The 20,491-nt window shown below is 42.9% G+C and overlaps 1 protein-coding gene across 1 annotated transcript in view; it reads left to right on the forward strand.

The window, feature by feature from the left end:
- The window catches only part of MCTP2 (multiple C2 and transmembrane domain containing 2), a 179,711-nt gene that overhangs the window by 45,353 nt on the left and 113,867 nt on the right, over nt 1-20,491 (forward strand). Inside the window, exons 6-9 of the mRNA XM_075006809.1 lie at nt 15,104-15,246; nt 16,045-16,121; nt 17,265-17,376; nt 19,461-19,496. Coding sequence (XP_074862910.1) covers nt 15,104-15,246; nt 16,045-16,121; nt 17,265-17,376; nt 19,461-19,496 — 368 coding nt within the window. The remainder of the gene's footprint in view (nt 1-15,103; nt 15,247-16,044; nt 16,122-17,264; nt 17,377-19,460; nt 19,497-20,491) is intronic.

Below are 20,491 nucleotides of genomic sequence, written 5' to 3' on the forward strand. Positions count from 1 at the left end.
TCTCCACAGGCAGAGCACAATTCGAAAAGCCGCACTTTCAAATCGCCGCGGCGGCCATTATGCTAATGAAGCACTGCATATTCATTGCAGTGCCTCATTAGCATCTTTCGAACCCGCTCATTAACATTCCCCTTTCGAAAGGAAGGGGCACGTGTAGGCCCAGCCAAGATGTATAAAGTTGTTAGTATTACATTGATAAGGCTGGAAAGAGTTGGCATGGCCTATTTTGACTGATTTTAGTTTAACACATTTTACAATATGCTGTCCTAAACCTTAAGAAGTATCATTTAAGAAACCCACAAACACTTACAAGTTTTGAATAAATAGTTATCTGTCCACCTAGGTCTGGTTTGAAAACATTCTTTGACCAGTCATGACTTTAATTTTTGTTCAGATAATTTGATCCTACTGGTGAAACACGATTCAAGATATGCAGTACAACGTGGTACAAAAGTTCCCCTTACACCTGGGGGGAAAAACCCTATGATCTTTTTTTTTGCATAGGGATCATGTACAAGCTGTCTACGTGGATAAATATGTAATGAACTGTGATAGAATGTTGTATGGAGTGATGAAAAAATGTGTCAGTGGTGCCCTCCTGTGGTAATTTAAAATTCTGCAATACAGATCAGAAATGAAGTTATAGTATGGGGCACTTCCCTAGAACTCTTGAGTGGTGTTACTCCAAGCCAGTTCTTTACAAGTAGTAATTAGTTAATTCACTCAGGTCCTTCACTTGCATTCCACTTCTTAACTGTATCAATTCTGGAGTGGAATGCAGGTATTGATTAACATTGGAGAAGGAATGAAGAACATGTTAATTGGGTGATACTTCAGGGGGCAGATGAAGTTCCTCGTGTTCGTGTGCAGCCAAGAGACCAGAGACAGCGAATCTGCTGGCTTTTTAATATCACCTCCAGCATCCCAAGCCTTCCTAATTCTGGGCTGTGTTTTTTTTTTTTTTTGTTTTTTTTTTATCCAGAAGTAACAGAAGAAAGCGTGCCACCTACTTAATTGCCAGCACTTCTGACCTAGCTCTTTTGGCAGAGATTAAAATGAGAAATGGTTAAGTCTATCATTGCCCTCAACCCCTCAACCAAAGAGTTGCTCTTCCTGCCTTCAGAGAATGGATACTTTTCTTTACGTGGCTCTTTCCAGGCTGGCTGTTCTTCTTCCCTCCCGTTGGCAATGGGAATGGCTGATGCTGGGAGTTTCAGATGTATTTATTTAATATATTCACTGCTCCTTGCCAGCCATCAGACTTCTTCAGAAATTAGAAACCTTCTTCATAACGTCTATTAAGCACTTGTTAGTGAAACTTGGGTAAGAGTACGTCTATGTTTACTGGAAGATCGACATGTTGGCGTATAGTGGGGCCATGCTAAATTGAATGATTTGGGCTCCTCTGTTAACCATGGCACTCCTTGCAGTCATCAGGAATATCAGTGTCAGTGGTGATGCTCTGATCATGACTCCTCACAGTGACAAGGAGTAAGGGAAGTCAACGGGAGAGTTTCTCCCATCGCCGTCCTGCTGTGGGGCCATAGCTGGAGTTGCACATCTTAAATCAATTTTTTTTTACCCCATGGCATAGACCTGGCCTAGATTAATCTCTGGTGTAACTTAACTGCCTTCTGCAACCTGTGAGATCCAGAGTGACATCGCGGGCAAGTCTGGTTTCCTTCATTATTTTTCACCTGTTCCCTTCATTTCTGTGTCGTCTTTCATAGAATCATAGAACAATAGAGCTGGAAGAGACCATTCCTTCTACTGTATGCTACTCCCCAACTCTGTTTTTGATAGTTCTCTATTTCCTTCTCTCCCTAGTCCTAATTCCAGGGTCTCTTCTCCCTTTTGCTCTGGTTTGTATTCCTCACTGCCTCAGGTTCACTTTCACTCTTCGTCTTTCATATTCCCCACCTCCTTAATCCTCTTGTCCTCCCCACTTACTTGCCTTTTGCTTTGCTTTCTTCTTCGCTTTCTTCCCACCCTTTCCCTCACTCTTCCATTACTGACAGCTGTGGCTTTTCCCCTGCATTCCCCACCCTCCTGTATACTTTGTGTTTGAGTGTAGGGGGAACAGTTTCTTCAACCAGCCTGAATGGGGATTAGGGAACATGTTCCTTCTCTTTTTGCTCAACTCCTGGGCAGAGGATGGTTCCCAGTAACTCGGCCTGTGGAGTTTTGTTCAGCATTACTCCCTGCTTGCAGTGAGGAGAGAAAGGGCCCAATCTGGGGTTTAATTGGTAAATGCTCAACTGTCTCTTAAGGCCTCCTACCAATTTAAGAGTGGAGATGGATTCTGCATAAGCCCCCCTTGCTATTCACTGACACAAGGATGAAGACTTGTGTGATTTCAGCCAGATCAGTAAGCTGGTCAGTGTTAAGGTCTAGAGGTGTATCAACCAAGTACTGACCTTACCTCGTCTGTGGGAAGTACATTGACTTGCACTGCAAGGTAGTTTGGCTGCAGGTCAAACCAGCTTACTTCACTTTGCAGGTGGCCTCTTCTTCTTATAGTAGCATTAGATAAAGAAGTTTGTAGTTCTTATAAGGAAAGAACCTCACACTGGAGTGCATTCATCTGTAGTAGATTGCATCAAACTGTACATTTTTACTACTGACATGACATGCTTAAACATCTGTTTATTTTTTCGTGCCTTGATGGTTCCCTTTGAATTTCTGGGTTTATTTCAAGTTCTATCTATTTAACCAGACAATGTGCTTTTGTGCCAAAGGGCTTGGTTAATTTTGTATCTTGGGGAGAGTTTTTAAGTTCGTAGTTATGTTAGCTGGGTCAGTGTGCGAAAGATGACTAGAAGCAAATAACAAAAAGTGTTCAGGGGCAGAATTAGACAGGCAAAGGTACAAAATGAGCTCAGTCTAGCCAGAGACATACGGGGTAACAATAAAATATTCTGCAAATATGTTAGAAGCAAGAGGAAAACCAAGGATGGGGTAGACCCATTACTCAATGAAGAGGGAGAAACAATAACTGAAAACCTAGAAATGACAGAGCTGCTCAATGACTTGTTTGTTTCTGACAATTTTTTTTTTAAACTGGTCCTGCCGTGATCTCTGGGAACTGGATTTGATGACATCTCAAGGTTCCTTCCAATTCTATTGTTCTATAATTCTATGGTTCTAAATTGTGGGGTGCATGAATATTTGTGAATGTCTAACTTTGGTACAATGAATTGTAAGAAATCACTGTAAATGCATTTTGTTAACAAACCATACAAACCTACAAGTAGTATGGTTTGTTAACAAAATGCATTTACAGCTCCAGGGTGTTAAAAATCATTCCATTAAAACTTCCTGGGTTTCAGAAAAGCATAATGTCTTTGCTCTCTGGCCTTCTAATTGCTGCCTGGCCCTCACCTTTCTCTGGACTGTGTGGTCTCTTTGATTCTTTGTGTGAAGCCCCAGACCTCCAGCTCAGATATTCTTGGAATTAGAAGTGAGTCAGTCCCTTTTTGGCCTGTTTTACTCTTAGTCCTTTTTCGGAGGGCTGTGCATATATTATATTGAACAGAGCCATTCCAATGAGGCCTGAAATGCTCTGCACCTTCACAGTGCTGCTAGGCAGGGACCCCGTATGTGCTGTCCACCTGAGTCATCTCAGGACAACATACAGTTGTGCCAGTTAGCAGTCCTGTGATGTCACACATGTGCCTTTTCTGCAACAAAGTGATCTCTTGCTCTCCAGTTATCTGAGAAGTCACATGACAATTAGCAAAACGTTAAATATTCAAATAAGATACTGTAACAAGAAACAGAAACTCAACTCATCTTGCTGAGGTTCAGTTTCTGTATCATGGTTTGCATGAGGCCAGAAGCTGGCTTTGAGCCTTAAGCTATTTTTTTGGCCCTGAAACTGTGTGGTTATGCTGTCTATCATTGCAACTTATTTCTGTGAAATGATGTACGCTGAGGGGCTTGGTCTTTTCATGGCCACCCGTTCGAAAAAGATCTCCTTTCTGTCTCATGTCCAAACCAGTCACCTATGAACATACTCTTGTGTTTTTTAACCCTTCTGCAACAGGTTTAATGTTCTGTGCATTGCTTTGTGTTTCTTCCTTTCACTTTGTGGCTTCCCTGATCACTTCCTATTGCTCTTCCATGATTTGATCTCTCCTCTTCCCTGTCTTCACAGATAAGTCCTGTGTGTGCAGATATGCTTGTTTGATTTCCTCACATCCTTCTCCTCTTTCTCCCAAATCCAGCAGATCAGGAGACCATTTTATCCCTGAATGAGGTGCTTATTTTTATCTTCTTGCATGCCCATCTCATGATTTTGTGGATTGATCTGGATTCACTTAACGAGATTCATTGAGGTGCACCTTTTGGTGCAAAGCAAATTTAAAAATTAATACATAAAGTATATATATTTTAAATGGCCTTATAAATAAAAATTACTGTGATACCTTCAAGATGCTGAAATATCATATGCCAAACTATTAATATGATTACGGATTGCCACACCATAGGGGAAGGGGCTGTGTTTTACAGGGCATTGAGCCCTTTGTCAGCGTGCACATAAATAAGACTTGTTTCAAAAGCAAGTGTTCATAACAGTTAGACTCAATACAGGTTAAACCTCTCATCTGGTGCCTTTTGGACCTGACCAGTGCTAAACAAGAGAAATTTTCAGGCCACAGGAAGCCAATATTGTCTAGTACATTACCAACACTTCCACTACTTACTAGGCCCTTAGAATACATTAGGGCTGCATCTACACTACAGCTCCCTTTCGAAAGGGCAGCTTTTGAAATGGAATGTCGAAAGCCGTCCGTTCGAAAGGGAGCTTCCACACAGGCAAATGCGGGCTAAAGATTTGATCTGCTCTTTTGAAAGTCCCAGAATGCAATTTGGAAAGAGCATCCACACGACCCAGGGCGCTCTTTTGAAAGTACAGGGGCAGGAAGCATTGCGGGCAGCGTCGCATGGTGGACAAGCCCTTCTGGGGCCACTGCCTGCTGCCCTTTTAAAGGGTCTCCCACCTCAAGCATCGGCCTGCACATGTTGAGGGCCAGCTACCTGTCCCCAGGCACGCAGACTGATGGGGAGGAGAGGAGGCAGCCTGGGCCCCCATGGACTCTGAGCAGCCCCCACCTCCCCATTGAGGCCATGGCTGGTGCACTGGCTGCGGTTATGGCTACCATGCACCAGTGGCTCCGGGTGGCCACCCTACTAGCCAACCTCCTGGAAGCCATCCTCAGGGCATGACATCCCCACCTGATCCCCTGGCTCATCCGCAGCATGTGGGGCTTCCCCACAAGCAGCGACTGCTGGGACTGGCTGGTGCTGGAGGACTAGGGCGATGACCGGTGGCTACAGAACTTCAAGATGGCCAAGGGGACATTCCTGGAGCTGTGCCACTGGCTCACCCCAACCCTCCAGTATTGTAACACCTGCCTGAGGCTGCCAATCCCACTCCAGAAAAGGGTGGGTATCGCCCTCTAGAAGCTGGCCACCCTGGACAGTCACCGATCCGTTGGCCACCAGTTTGGGGTGGGCATGGCCACAGTTGGGGCTAGCCTCAACAAGGTAAGCCATGCCTGGGTCATGCTCCCACAGCATGCAGGGGGTAGAGGGGACCCAGCATTGGGTACCGTTGGGCACTAGTGGGGGTGGGTGGCCCTCACTGGGACGGTCCTCACTGGGACAGGTAGGGATGGGGGCCTCAGGGAGGCCTGCCCCACGGGAGACAGGGGTGGGGATGGGAACAGGCAGGCACACTGCACCCTGCCCCACACTCATGAGCACGTCTTCCCCCCCGCCCCGCCACCTTGCAGGTCATCCAGGCCATCAACAGGGTCCTCTTGTGGCAGCTGATCCACTTTGGGGACCTGGATGATGCCATTCAGAGTTTTGAGGAGTTGGGCTTCCCAAACTGCTTTAGGGCCCTGGACAGCATGCACATCACCATTCAGACCCCGGAGCACAGCAACAGGGCCTACGTAAACTGAAAGAGCTAACACTCTGTGGTTCTGCAGGCGCTTGATGACACCAGCGGTCAGTTCCAGGACATCTGCATGGGCTGATCTAGCTGTGCCCACGATGCCAGGGTGTTCTGGAATTTGGGGTTGGGCCGCCTCATGGCTGAGGGGACCTTCATCTCCCGGTGGGGACACCACCATGCTGCCCTGCACTATGGCGGACACGGCCTACCCCCTGCAAGCCTGGCTGATGAGACTGTACATGGGACACACGCAGCCTAGCCAGGATGATTTTAACGAGCAGCTGAACTGGGCCTGCAACACGGTTGAGCGGGCATTTGGCCGCTTGAAGTGTCGCTTCAGATGCCTCCTCACTAGGCTGCAGGTGGGCCTCTCCAGAGTTCCAACAGTGGTTGGGCCTTCTGCACCCTACACAACCTCGTTGAGGCAAAGCACGAGCCATTTACGCAGGGGTGGGCTGTCAAGGCGGGGCGTGGGTATGAGCAGCTCCCTGCTGCCCCATTCCGCCGGGCCCAGTGGCACAGGGAAGCAGGTATGGGAGGCCCCGCGCCAAGCCTTCAAGTGGGAACCATAGTAACCTCCCCACCCTGCGCACACACCCCACCACTGCCCCGCTGCATACACACCCCAACACCACCCCCACACATGCACAGGGGGCTCAGGTTGAACAACATAATAAACACTTTAATGCCAACTGACAGTGGTCTGTGCCTGTATCCGGGGCGGGGGGCGGAACTGCAAATGGGACTGTGGGGAAACTGTATACAGAGGCATTGCGGCCTCGAGCGGGCGCCATACGAGCCCCGGGAGGGCCAAGGGTAGGGGTGGGGTTGGGGGGCCTTACCTATAGGTGGGGACTGAAGGCTGGAATCCCCATGGCCTGCGCCTGCCCCTTCCCACCCGTGTCTGGGCGCCCTGTGGCAGCTGGGCTGGGGCTGGCAGCATGAGGTGGTAAGGGTGCAGCTGGGGCAGGGCACCGTGGGCTACCTGGGGTCAGCAAGGCAGGAGTCGGGGGTAGGGGTTGTGGCCCCCTCCTGGCCAGCAGCATGTGGGCCAGCTGTATGAGGCTGGCCAGGAGCAAGTGGGTCGGGACCAGGGTAGTGAGGTCAGGCTCATGGGGTGGGGGAGAGGCTGACTGGGGAATGGGGGGAGGTCAGAGAGGGAAGATGGGAAGGTGGCTGAGTGATGGGACAGTGGGGTGGGGTGGGGTTGGGTGTGGGAGCAGCTTGCGAAGGAGCAGCAGCTGGGGCCAGGCGGCCCACCACAGCCCAGGTCAGGGCGTTGAGGTTTGCTGCGACCCAGTCCCAGGCCTGCTGCTCCATGGCAAGCCACTTGTGCAGCATGCTGGATCATGGAGTGAGTGTAGATGCTCCACAGGTTATTTCGAAAGAGGGCCATCTTCTGAACTCAATTTCGAATGTACTTGCTAGTGTAGACACGGCCTATGGGTAAATTAGAGCAGCATAACAGTACAGAACACTGAGAGCCAGGAGTGATAGCTAGAAACAAACTTTGTGGGACCACAGGAAACTTGTCCACACCCCTCACTGGTCAACTGGCTAACTAAAATCATGCTGGCTTACAGATGTTGCCTGGTAGATTTTCAACCATATATTAGAGAGGTTCAACTTTAGTTCTCAGCTAATAGGGCCTCTGGTAAATTTAGACTTTCTATACTAACATGAGCTCCATCCCTTGTCGGACATTCCCAGCTTCTGACAAACAGAGGCTAAGGACACTATTCCTACTCATCCTAGCTAATAGCCCTGGATGGACCTAACCTCCATGACTTTATCTAGTCCTTTCTTGAACCCTGCTAAAATCCTGGTCTTCACAACATCCTCTGGCAAGGAGTTCCAAAGGTTGACTGTGTGTTTGTGTGGAAAAAATACTTCATTTTGTCGGTTTTAGACCTGTTGCCTATTACCTGCCCCTAGTAAATAACTTTTCCTTGTTTACTTTATCTAGACTGCAACTAGATGTTCTTTGCTTTCATGGTATCTGCAATCTGATCACTAGTTCCTCATATCTTCATAATTCAGATTTACTAGGCAAATTTCTACTCTAATGATTTGATTTAAGGCTTAGTTATGAACAGTTTGCAAATATCTGAAATTTGAGCCATATTGTATAGTTTCAAATTGCCAAGTAAATCACCTCTTGTTGTCTGTCTTCCCAAGCCCCTGAACTTTTAACAACCTCTTCTATGACTTACTGGGATGTACCAGGTGGAAATTTGGTTTTTATGTATGCTTGAGCATGTAATTCTGAAACTTTGCCTCCTATGCACACTCTTTCCAGTAAATGCAATCCCTTTTATGTTCATGAAGTATGGACTCATAGGGAAAAGACATGACCAGAGTGGTTTCATCTAAATATGAGAACTGTTAATTGAAAATATTAAGCAGTGTCCATTTAGCTCTGTGAAGAAAAAAGTAAAATCTCAAACCTTTGTGGAGTACTGCCTCTAACAATCAGTCCTTTCTGTGAGGTAGCCACGTGAAATCATCCTTAGGTAATTCCTGCATTTTGCAGGAGGTGAGATTTGATTGTCTTTTTCTGGCCTTAAAGTCCATGAATTTTTCAATACTACTTTTTCTTCCACTAATCAAAAAAAGCCTGTGTTAAGTAACTGATATTTGCTAGGCCTTGGGGTAGCTTGATAAGAGAGGTGGAAAACATAGCTTCCGATTGGGATTTCTAGGTGCCCTAAATGATTAATAGTCTGAATGGAAAGCGCTGTCAAAAAGGTATAAAATAACACAAGCTGGATGTTATGGAATGAGTTTATCATCATTAGAGTCTATCCTCCCTTCCTCCTTTGATATTGATGGGGCTAGGAATGCATTACCTTAATTAGATCAGGTGACTGCGCTGCCCCTATGGATTGAGTTGGTGTCAGTTGAGTTCCAGCTGGGCAACAGTTCAAACCAGACCAGACAACACCATAATTGACACCAGTTAGCTGAATTTTTGGCAGACCCTGCAGAGAGGCCAAATGCTGAATGGACCTGGCAACTGATTTTCCCTTATACCTCTAGCGGTGGTCCCTTTAATGAAAGATGAGAGTCCTGTTACCCAATTGGAATCCCTTCCATTGTGCTGATCTTGTGTATAATTAGAGGATGTCTGTCTCCTGGGTCCTCAGCCCATCATCTTTCACCAGCTGAACATTACTTTCACTTTTCAAAAGTTTTTCACGTGACGTCCTCCACATTTTTAATACATGGCTCCATGGAAAAAAATTTAATGCATGCTCCACAAAACAAATGAAAGATACAGTTGTGGAATCCTCTTGGGAAGGCTGTTTGAAAGCTGTCATATGGTGTTTGTTTTTAAAAAAAAGAGAAATCTTCTGACACAAGTTGATTTTGAGGCCCTCACATTCCATGGCCTTTCACAGAGATCTGGTCTGTGCACTACATTTTAAGCTGCACTTACAGATGGCTCTAAAAAGAAGTCAGCCTGCCCTAGAATATATCACAGGGTTTCTGCACAAGCATGTGCAGCTGTGTGCTCCTCAGAAGTGGAGCAATTCCCCTTGGGAGTGTAAATTGCTTCTCTCCCAGATGCCCTTTGGATTTGTTAAAGTAGTCATTGGTTCGGAGAGGTGATTTTCCATAGCTTTGTTGGTTGTTCCCAATGGACCAGTGTCCAGATCACAAAATATGTCACTGTAAATAGCACTGCCTGGGACTTTTGTTAAGCATCTTTACAGCAACAGAAGTAATTGTCTGGTTAGGAAGACTTAGGGCTTATCTACCTGGCAAGTTACTATGCAACAAGGCAGGGTATGAATCTACCGCATGCAGCTTGCGATGCAGTAACATCCTGCGAGGACACTGGTACAGCACTGTGAAGATCTCAAAGTATGGCCAGATATCCTGGCTTGCTGTGCACTAATTTGCCACGCAGCTAGGCCTTTAACTTCATTCTTGGCAGTATGTTGTGTGTTCACTGCAAGAGTAACACTCACAACATTGACAACGGTTTAAACCACCCCCCCCCCAAATTTTTTTAAACTAGTCAATTTAAAAAAAAAACAGAGTACATTAATAAATTTAATTAACCGAAATTCTTACCTAATGCAGAACATTTACCCCGGAAAGAAGTGCCAAATCTCTGTTTAGTCCAGAAGGAACTTAGTTGCTGCCTGTGCTTTTTTTTGTTTTAAAAAAATAAATAAATAAAAAGCAGGGGGACGGGGGGGAGCGGAAGGAGCTGGTACTCAGCTGGCTCCGTGCCTGCCATCCCCCGTGGCTGGGGCTGCCAAGGTGCCGGAAGTCAGTAAGTACCAGCACAAAAAAACCCGCTGGTTACTGCTTTATTGAAGCACTCAGATACTGCAGTGTGGGGCAGAGTGTAAAACGCCAAGATAGATTCTGTTCTGTATAGGTTCTTATACTATCTTCATCACTGTAGTATTTGACCAGCTTCCAGTGCTACATCAAGCGATGTAACATATCATGCGTGGTTTCAATTTCTCTCACCATTTTTCCCAGTGGATAATTATGTAATGTTTTCGTTTGGCCCGTAAGTGCATGTGTGTGTCATGTTCAGTGTGAATGTGTTACGGAAGGCAAGTTTAAGGAAGTTGCCTTATGTGGAAAGAAGCTGGTTAGTTTTGTGATGGCCCTTAGTTCCTAGGAGAGTTCATTCCATTGCCTTAGATTGGACCAAGAAACAGTGTTCTGTATGCTCAAGCTTTAGCCTTATGTTAAACACTTGATTGTGCTCTTCATCACTTCCTGGGTGTACTCATTCCATCTATCCTCATGTTTCCCAATGTGGTTTTTCATACCTGCCTCAGTAACAAATGTGTGTCTTGGCTTGTGCATTCTTTTGAATGCCTCTTAATGCTTTCTTACTCCAGAGAAGATGGTTATTTGTTAATTACTCCATCCTGGTTGCTCTGACCTTCTCCAGCATATATTTTACAAAACAACCCTTGTCAGCTGCCTTGTTTCTATCATGTGTCAGTTCACATTCTCCTTCTACAAGCAGTGGCTTGTTTCCAGGCTTACATATGTTCCACACACCTCTTCACTGACAAAGTGTTTTGGTAATTTACTGGAGGCATTTGCTTCTAAACCAATATGGTTTATTTCCATTCACACACACAGCTTTTCAAGTACACAAGATTTTTTAATTATTTTTCATGCTTTGTCCAGTTGATTTTTTTTTTGTTCCATTTTAGTTGTGTAATTTCTGGTACAAGTGTTGAATTTTACATTTAAAACAAAAATACCAGTGATCTATCTTATACTAGCTTTTGGGCATTACTGTACTATAGTACCTGCCATACTAATTCTATGGGCTTGCTAAAAATAACATTTGCTTTCTTATACAGCTTTCAAATAAGTCTTCAAAATATTAGTGGAAATGCATTCATTTTCTTTCCCATATTGAAATTTGGAACTGAATATCCTCAAGTAAAATTAAAATGATCTAGGCTAGATAATGTACAGTTTTCTCTGAGCTCTTAGGATTGTAATATCGCTAGATCTTTGCATTGTAAACACAGATATTGTTCATATGCCTGCATATCCAGCATTGTGATCTCTTTTGGATGCAAATACATGGTTTTGAAATAAAACCAGGTCTGCTATACTTTCTGCAAAGTGTGAAACAAGTGGGTCAGGTTAGTAAAGAAAGTTGATGAAACAAGTCTCATGCTGGCTGCTAGAGGGCAGCAGTAACCATTTAAAAGCAGTATGGACTCTTTCTGAAGAAACTAAGCCCTATCTAGTTACTATGCACAGAATATTATTGTTTGTTTAGGCAACTTCAAGTTCCAGTGAATTTAGTCCACCTAGGCTGAGTGAATAGTCCTCAGTGTTACAGGATAAGCTGCTTTTCTAGGGAAAAATACTACTCAGAAATAATCCACTAAAGGCACATTAGAGAGGAAAAAGAAGGTCTTTCATATGGTCCGAAACCTACTCCCATTGAAATGGTAGTCAAAAGCAAAGTTCCTTTTCGACCTCAGTGGTGCAGGTCCATAATTCTTGGTGCCTGAACTCTATTGTCTGTTCAGTTTAGAAGATTATTTCCAAGAGCAGAGGAAGTTTTTCCTGCTACATAGTAGAGTCCTAATACTGTTGTAGAATTCCAACAGGAGTACAGGCACAGCTACATTCGCATATTCACTCACTACCACACGAGATAACAAACGCTGTTTAATATGAATGTTAAGTATGTTTAAAAATCTGTGGGGTATTATAAACCCCAAGGCGAAATGGTTATATAGGGTGCTTTCATCCTGGCCAATGCTGACTAGGCTTGCACAATCTGACTAATTACTTTAAATGCAAGCCAGCTGCTTAATGGCTTATAAAATCCATGGAAGAATCACAGACTGAAAAAGAAAAAAAAATTGAGAAACTGATTTTAATTAAAAATAAAATGGGCCTAGTGAAAATTACTTCAAATACCCAATGATGCTGAGATAAGTATCCTTCCTTTTATTTAATAAAAAATCACCCCAAAATATTAAAATCACAATGGAATAATATTTTTAGAGGTCACTTTTTTTTTCTATTTTTGTTGACCTTTGGCTTAAGTCTTCAAGGAGCAAATCAGCTTATGTTCATGCTTGTGTTATGTCTAGGTCACTGAGCACTTTTCTGTCATTTTCCAACTTACTGAAATTTTTCAAAATCTTGAGCAATGTTCTCACCCAGTTTAGAGAGAATTAAGCTAAACTGCATTAAATCCACTTGAATTCTGAATGTCTCCACACAAGGATTTAATGCTGTTTAACTTATCCAATTTGAATTCACACCTTTCATTAATTCAGATTAATTTTTTTTCTTGTAGACAGTCCTGAGAAAGAGGGTAGAGACACTGAAAAAAAGGTGCTTCATTAGCACCAAATAATTAGTCGTATAGTCCTTTCCACTGCCCCTTTCTGAAAAAAGGGTTGTGGTTTAGTATTTTGTTCAGCTCCGTTTCTAATTCAGTACCGTTGCCAGCAAAGGTTTGATGTTCAAGCTATTGGGTTCCATGCTAACAAATACCACAGAGCTGCATTGTTTGTGAAGCTCCTGATGTAAAGGTTAAAGTCCATCTGTTGGCTGACAGAGAGGTGTCAGCTCGTCATTTGTATAATCTCCGAGTTGCATTCTTGAGCAGCCGACCCCTTTTCTTTCCTGTGTGCCTAGTTGAGATGTTACTTTCCTGACAGTAAGACAGTTGTGCTCAGCTAGCAAACTGCAGCATGTTTCTCTGGCGTGCTCTCCCTCAATTATTTTCTGTTAACAATTAACACTGTACTAACTTGACACCCTTTTCTTGTTTGGCTTTGTAAACCATCATCCCTTTTTCTATTAATTCCAGACATTAATATTTTCTTTCGTGCAAGTGCTGCCATTCACCCATGAAACAGTTTGAACATTATGTAGCTGTCAAGGTACCTAGGGATTACCCAAGATGCCTTGCCTTAGTAAGTGACACCACTGAGGCCTGCTTTTGAGATGTTTATTTTGAGAGTAAGCTGACAAGCATGAAGGCTTGATCCCAGAGTGGCAATCTTATTTAATTAAAAGACTCTTTTTATTACAGTTTTTTCTCACTGTTTTTTTTTTTTTCATATCTGTGTATCTGTGCGTCAGTCAGAGTGATTGTTAAAGCGTGATGCACTTGTACAGTGCTGTTGTACAGTAAATAGGGGTGTGTGGGGTGGGACTGGTCATTCAAAGGAAGGTCATTCAGCATCCTTGAAACATGTCCGTGCAATAATGCCATCAAAATACGTGCTTTTGTATGGAGCCTCTGTTTCTTGGAGAAAAGAGACTGATTATGTTTTGTTTCTTGTTCTGGTAGATTTTTGGCTGTTTGCTTATGTTTATTTTATTTTTAAATGTTCCCTTCACTCAAGGTTTCTTTTCTTTTTAAGAAACAGATTAGTTAGAACCACAGACCACCTGCTTCTGCTGCTCTATTCATGGCTTCCTTCCATCAGTTTCCTTCCCTTGTCCTGTCTTGACATTACCTTTAAGGTGCAGTAAATAGTAGGGGATCTATTTATTTATAAATAATAACGCAGCCTGCTTCGACTTATCCAATCGATAAAGTATTTCTCTCCGTCTGTTTGTCTCTCTCTCTCTCTCTTTAATTCTCTCAGAAGAGGGGAATTGGAATATTCAAAAGAATTAACAAAAGGCTACATTAAATAATCCTATTTATCTGATTTCCTGACTAATGCATCCTCTGACGTTTGTTGGACTCATTTGATGTTGGGTAATATCTTTGTATTCCTGTTGGTGCAAAGTGCATGCTTTTGATAAATAGTTCTTTTCTGTCTGTGTATTTTGGAAGTAAATATATGCTCACTTCAGAGGGTTTGAGTGTTTTAGCCCCTGTGAAACATTGTCTGTCCATCTCTTTCTCATCCTTCTCCCCCTCCCTCCCACAAAAAAAAAAAAGTGCTATTGGAACAAAAAAGCACTATCACTGCCTAAGAAAAGAGCTGTCTCCAGGTTACATTTGAAAATAGATTAATTGAGGGATATTTTGTCATTCATCAAATTATTTTGATACTGCTTCTCAGGCCACCCTTCATGAAGAAGACATACAGAACTGAGTAAGTGTCCATAAAATTACTCTAAAATCCTCCAGAAATTAGTCATGAATAAGAGCCCTCCTATGAGTCTTTTTTCAATGAGACTATATAATTTCATAGCACACATATAATTCTCTATTACAGAGTGTTGGTTAGCTTCAAAAGCCTGTCAACCATAGTTATGTTCCTATTGAATCCTGTAAGATTTTCTATCAGTGACATTGATCAAATTTGCAGTCCTTTTTGTACATCCCATTTAATTTGTAATTCTTTGCTTTATTGTTTGTCTGTATGTTCTGTAGAGTCGTCTTTGCTTTTGTTTGCTACCTACCGGGGGGAGGAAAAAAAAAAAAAAGAAGAGTTAAGAATAACCAGCGTTCTTCCAAGATAAGATGGCAGAAAGCACAAGCATGGTGGAGAATTCCCTTTTTTCCCAGCAAACCACTTTCTAGTCATGTCCCGTAGAATCCCTGGGTATTTTCTTCACTTTCCTCGGTATTTTTTTTTTTTTTTATGCTTGCTAGTGTTGTAATGTTTTCCAGACTAATCCAATTTGTATTGTTCTTGTTTATGTTAGGGTCAAGTGATCCATATGTGAAATTTAAATTGAATGGAAAAACTCTGTACAAAAGTAAGGTAATCTACAAAAACCTAAATCCAGTTTGGGATGAAACTGTTGTGTTGCCAATGAAAACTCTTGATCAAAAGCTCCGGGTCAAGGTAAGTTTATTGGATAGGGTTCTGAAACATTGGTAAAAGCCCCTCTGAACCAATTTCTTTGTCTATGTGTATATGTATGTGTTAAATCAGCCTGATGGTTTGACACAAAGAACATGTATTCAAACCACAATTAGGAGGCAAGGTTTTCTAAGCTCTGTATTAAAATGCACGCACATCTTTGCTGGATTTTACTTGGACATCGTGTTTTCAGTTTGTGAATGCCCCAGGTCAAAATAATCTGTTTGACTGGAGGCATTTAAACTTACTGTGCCAAACTTTGCCCTCAATTACATCTGTGTAACCTCAGTGAAATCAGTGAGGTTTACATGAAATAATCTAGGAGCATAATTTGGCGAACTGAGTTGAGTAGAATTATTACCTGTGAGGCAGTGGTGACAAGCAGCAAAGCTCTTTCTCATTATGAGGTAACTGTGTTGTTAACAGAGCTTGCAAGCTACCAGTTGTAAGCACTAATTGCTGTACTGTCTGCAGCTAAAAAAGTGCATGGTTGTGTACAACATTTGATTGCACTGCACAGTGCAAGAGATGTCTGAATGGTCCCCATTGTTGCACACATGACTCTGTTCTCCATATGTCAAGAAGTACTTCAGCACTCTGTTAAAATATTCAGTTGCAAATCCACATTAAAAAATCGTAAAGGAGAATTATCCCTGCCTGACCAGCATCTAGGTTCAATTCCCAAAAATGCGGGATTAAAGTCAAAATGTCAGTTCTTTTCTCTGAGGCGGCAAAACTAGTTAAGGATGTGAAAATAATGTGCATTTATTTTGCTGCCAGGTATATGATCGAGACTTAACTTCCTCTGATTTCATGGGATCTGCATTTGTGGTGCTTGGCAACCTTGAGCTGAACAGGTACTATATGAAATCAGCAAAATGTGTTACTTTAGGAATATTATTTTTAAATCATCACAACAGTTTTCCAACAGCTTAATCTTTTATCTGTGTTGTGTTGGTCTGAATGTGGAGATGGGAGCCAGGACTTCATGGTTTATTCCTGGATTTTCTGGTGATTGATATCTTGGGCAAATGCATTTTCTTGAATTATGAGCCATAAGGCTGGTACTGTTTGGAGTGCCTCACAAACAGTAGTGGATTTATTTCCACCACACCTCTATGAGCGGAGGAGCTATCTCCATTTTCAGAAGGAGAACTGAGGTAGAGAAAGAGAGATTGAGAGAGAGAGGAAATGTTTTGTCCAGGGTGAGGCAGGAATTCTGAATCAGATCCAGGGACTCAGCACAGATCACACAAGTCATTGTCCAGTTTCTAACTCAGACAATTCAGATGGATAAATCATTGTCAATTTCTTTTCCTGTAAAACAGGAATAATGCTGATCAGTTTCTGCCTGTTTGCAGCTGGTGAGTTATGTGTAGTAATCACTTGCTGTGGAACTATTAAATACAGGTTGGACCTCCCAGGTCTGGCACCTTCAGGATCTGACTGATCCTGAATGAGGGGATTTGCTAGACCAGGGGAGGTCTCCTGGCTGATGCCCTCCCCCCAGCCTCCAGCTCCAGCCTCAATGCTGACTGCTGCAGCCCCCTGCTACTGGCCCTGCTGCCAGTGGCCCTGGCTCCAGGTCTGCTGCTGTGGGCCCTGGCCATGGCTCTCTTGCCACCTCCAAGAGCTCAGGTCCCACCTGTGGCTCCTGCTGAGAGCTCTGGCCACAACCATGGCCCCACTGTTGTGGGTTCCAGCCTGGGGTCCAAGAAACAAGGTTTTTAGAGATACAATATTATTATTTAAAGTTGCTGGGCTAAGTCTTGTATGCTTGTGGAAGCTACAAGGCAAGTCTACAGGGAATATATGACAACAGAAATACAGCAGATTGCACATTTTAACATCTAGACTCAATTTTGAAAACTTTAAAGTCTGTTAAATACCAGCCACAACCCCCTACTCTATGAGTTTGCACAATTCAGCACAAGCTTTAATAATGAACCAGATGCCTACAGATATTGAAGCCTACAGATGCATCTCTTTTTTGCTTGCAGAACTACTGAACATATTTTAAAATTGGAGGATCCAAACAGTTTAGAAGATGACATGGGAGAGATTGTGTTAAACTTGAGTCTAACAGTCAAGCAAGGAGACTTCAAGAGAACTGTAAGTAGCTTAGGAAATCAAATTTCCAGCTGGAATGCACAAGAAAAAAAAAGCATCCCTAATCTGATTTACTCTGTACTGGGAAATGCCACTTTTATTTTCATCTTCTGAGATTCAGCACTGAAAACTTGATAGTTCGCAATTTAAAAATCAACCACGTGGGACTGGATAAAAGTTGCTTATACTTCTGTGGCCAAGTGCTTCTGTTCTGCGATTTTAAAGGTTGAGTCCATGAATGGCGACAGTCTCCATATGTTTCTACCAAGTGTGTGTGTGTGTGTGTGTGTGAAAGAGAGAGAGAGAGAGATCTTGCAGCACTTGCAAAGTGCACAAATATACTACAGCGTGCAGGACTACTCTTTCAGGATGTGCCATTTTCTCACTGTAAGCGAGGTGTTTAGACTTTGATATGTCTAAAAAAGGCATTTAATTCAAGTTTAATGCTGAAAGGAGGGAAATGGGCATAAGGAGCGATGTTCTCACAAAACTGTGAAGAGGCCAGCACAGTCTTAGATTTCATCAGATTCTCCACTGACTTCAAGGGGGCTTTGGATCAGGCTCCCGTCGCACGTGTGCCAGAAGGAGGTGGCTAGAGGCTGCAGAAAGTGAAATAAAAAGGAGTCAGTGCTTTCAGGATCAGGGTTTTTTGAAATTGCTTTTTAAAATATTACCATTTGTGTTTCACACAGAACATGGACCATGCGTAAGTCTGTAACTGCATCTGATTGTCATTTAGTGAACAGGTTGGCAATAGCTCCAATTTTCAAGCAAGTCCAGTTTTAAATATATAACTAAAGTGTTACAGATTAAAAAAATGTTACTGTAGACTGTTAAACTAGGCACATGGGAATTTGCAATAGGTGTGGGGTATTTATGCGAGTGAGAAGGTTACCAAAAGATGGTGTGGGGAGAATATAGGAAATAGACTTCATAAGAGAGGTCTGTCTGTCTTTCATTATTATTTCTTCTTAGTAGTTCCTTGTGTTTAAGAGTGGATAAGTCATTAGGTATTTTAAGAGTGTGTTATTGGAGAGGTGGGTTTTTTTTTTATTTCTCTTTCTGCACATGATGATTTAAAAACTTTACCAACAAGCAAGTAATAATTAATGATAATTCCAGAACACTTACTGGTGTTGTGCTGATCTGACCGAGCATTATAGACACTGTAAGAAAGGATCTTTTCTTATGAAAGTAGGGAGAGAATGAATTGCCTGGTCTTAAAGGTAAGAAGGCAAGTAATGTTGCACTCATGGTGACTAATGTTCTCACATTTCCTAAGTCATCAATAAAATGCGCATGTTGTATCAAAGTCCTATAATAAAGCCTCTCTACTTAACTTGAAATCTCAGCCATTCTTACAGGTGTAAGCCCCCATTAACTTACGCAGCACAAGGAATGGCATCCAGTAAGGGGCAAGACAGAGGGGAACACTATGTGAGAGCTGCCACAAGGATTAGTTTTGATTAGAGGAACAGTTCCTCTGGTAACATTAAGGGCATGTGGGCCAGAGTGGTGCTGGGGACGCTGGGATAAGAGAGGGTGTAGTGTTAATTCTGGGTAACTACCTGGAGGATGCATGGGTGCTGGTGATTGATATTCAGAATGCAGAGGCCCAAAAAACAGGTACATGCTGTGAAATTTTCACTGACCACGTTTCAGTCTCAAAAGCTCAGCCATTTTCAGTTGAATCAGAAGAGGAAAATGTCCCTGCCATATTTTGCACTTAACAGCAAGCTGATTTCCATCCCTTGCCCCCCTTTTAAATTAGCTTAGCAGGACCAGGTGGCACCAGAAGTGTGAGACATGCATCTTACTAATGGGTCCACGTTGCCTCCACTTTTTATTCTTGAAGCTTTGTTTCCTTTTATTTCTGGCACGATGCAGGTGTTCAGTTTTGTTGTTTGTTATGATCTGCGAAGAAGGTAGCTTAGTTGAATGCTGTAGTAGATCCAACTCTGAACTAGTAATATGCCTTTGTTTACACAGTTGAGAAACCAGTGTTCTAATTATTTGACTAAAAATTTATCTGTTTTTCTCCCTTTCTTTTTGGATTCTCTGTTACAATGGTGGGCACGCATGAATAGAAGCGGTCAAATCGGAAGAAACGAACTTCATCCAAGGTAACGCATATCCCTTTTTCCCCATACAAATCTCTTGTTCCCATTCTGTCACAAGAAATCTCCTCCTCCTCTTATGTGGCATCTCCAGTCCTGGAGGTTTGCAACCAAGGTATCATTTTGCATGCTCCTCTTGTATTCTCTTTGAGGATGAATAGTCTTCTGTATCAACTCAGGATTCCACCCCATCCACCTGAGATGGTTTTCTGTAAATAGTTTGAAAATTTCACATGGGTGGAGGCCATCAGATCCTATGGGCTGTGATCTCAGTCTGACTGTAGAGGGACAAATATTGGACATCTTGTTGTTGTTGTTGTTTGTGGTGTTATAGCAACTGGAGACACCCAGAGTTCTTGGGTGCCAATTGCACACACACATTGCAAGGGACAGTCCCTAACCAGGGTAGATTGACAAGGAGGAGGAGACAGAGAGGGGAAGAGAGTTGCCCAAGGTCACACTGCACAATGGTGGCATAGCTAGGAATGGAATCAAGGTCTCCTGACTCTTAGTCCAGTTTCCTATAGATTGGACCATGGTGCCTTGGCTCCTGAGCAGAGATTTCTTTAGCTCCTTCTGTTGAGGGTTTCCCCTGGTTGAATGAACAGGTATTTTCGTTGCTAGGAATAGAACTGTGCTATGGAAATGTGTGTTTGACTTTACCAAGTATACACATGAACTTTTTACTTTGTTCTCACTTTTGGGCCTTTATTGTTTTGTGCACCTGCTTATTGCCTCATGCTCAAATTGGATTTTTAAGCCGTTCAGGAGTGGGACTATCATTATAGTTGTTCTGTAAAGAACCCAAAATACTTCCGGGTGGATGATGGTGATAGAAACTCAGGATATCAGCTCCAGATTCTTAATTTTGGGAGCTTACATTGTAAATCTAGGGAAGAAAAAAAAACCCAAAAAACAAAACCTTAATTCTGGCTCTTCTAAGAACATGTAGCACCTGCGGAGTTTCCTCATGCAGCTGTTTGTGCACATATGAAATTAAT

Source organism: Carettochelys insculpta, chromosome 12 (assembly GCF_033958435.1).
Source record: "Carettochelys insculpta isolate YL-2023 chromosome 12, ASM3395843v1, whole genome shotgun sequence".
NCBI classification, from domain to species: domain Eukaryota; kingdom Metazoa; phylum Chordata; order Testudines; family Carettochelyidae; genus Carettochelys; species Carettochelys insculpta.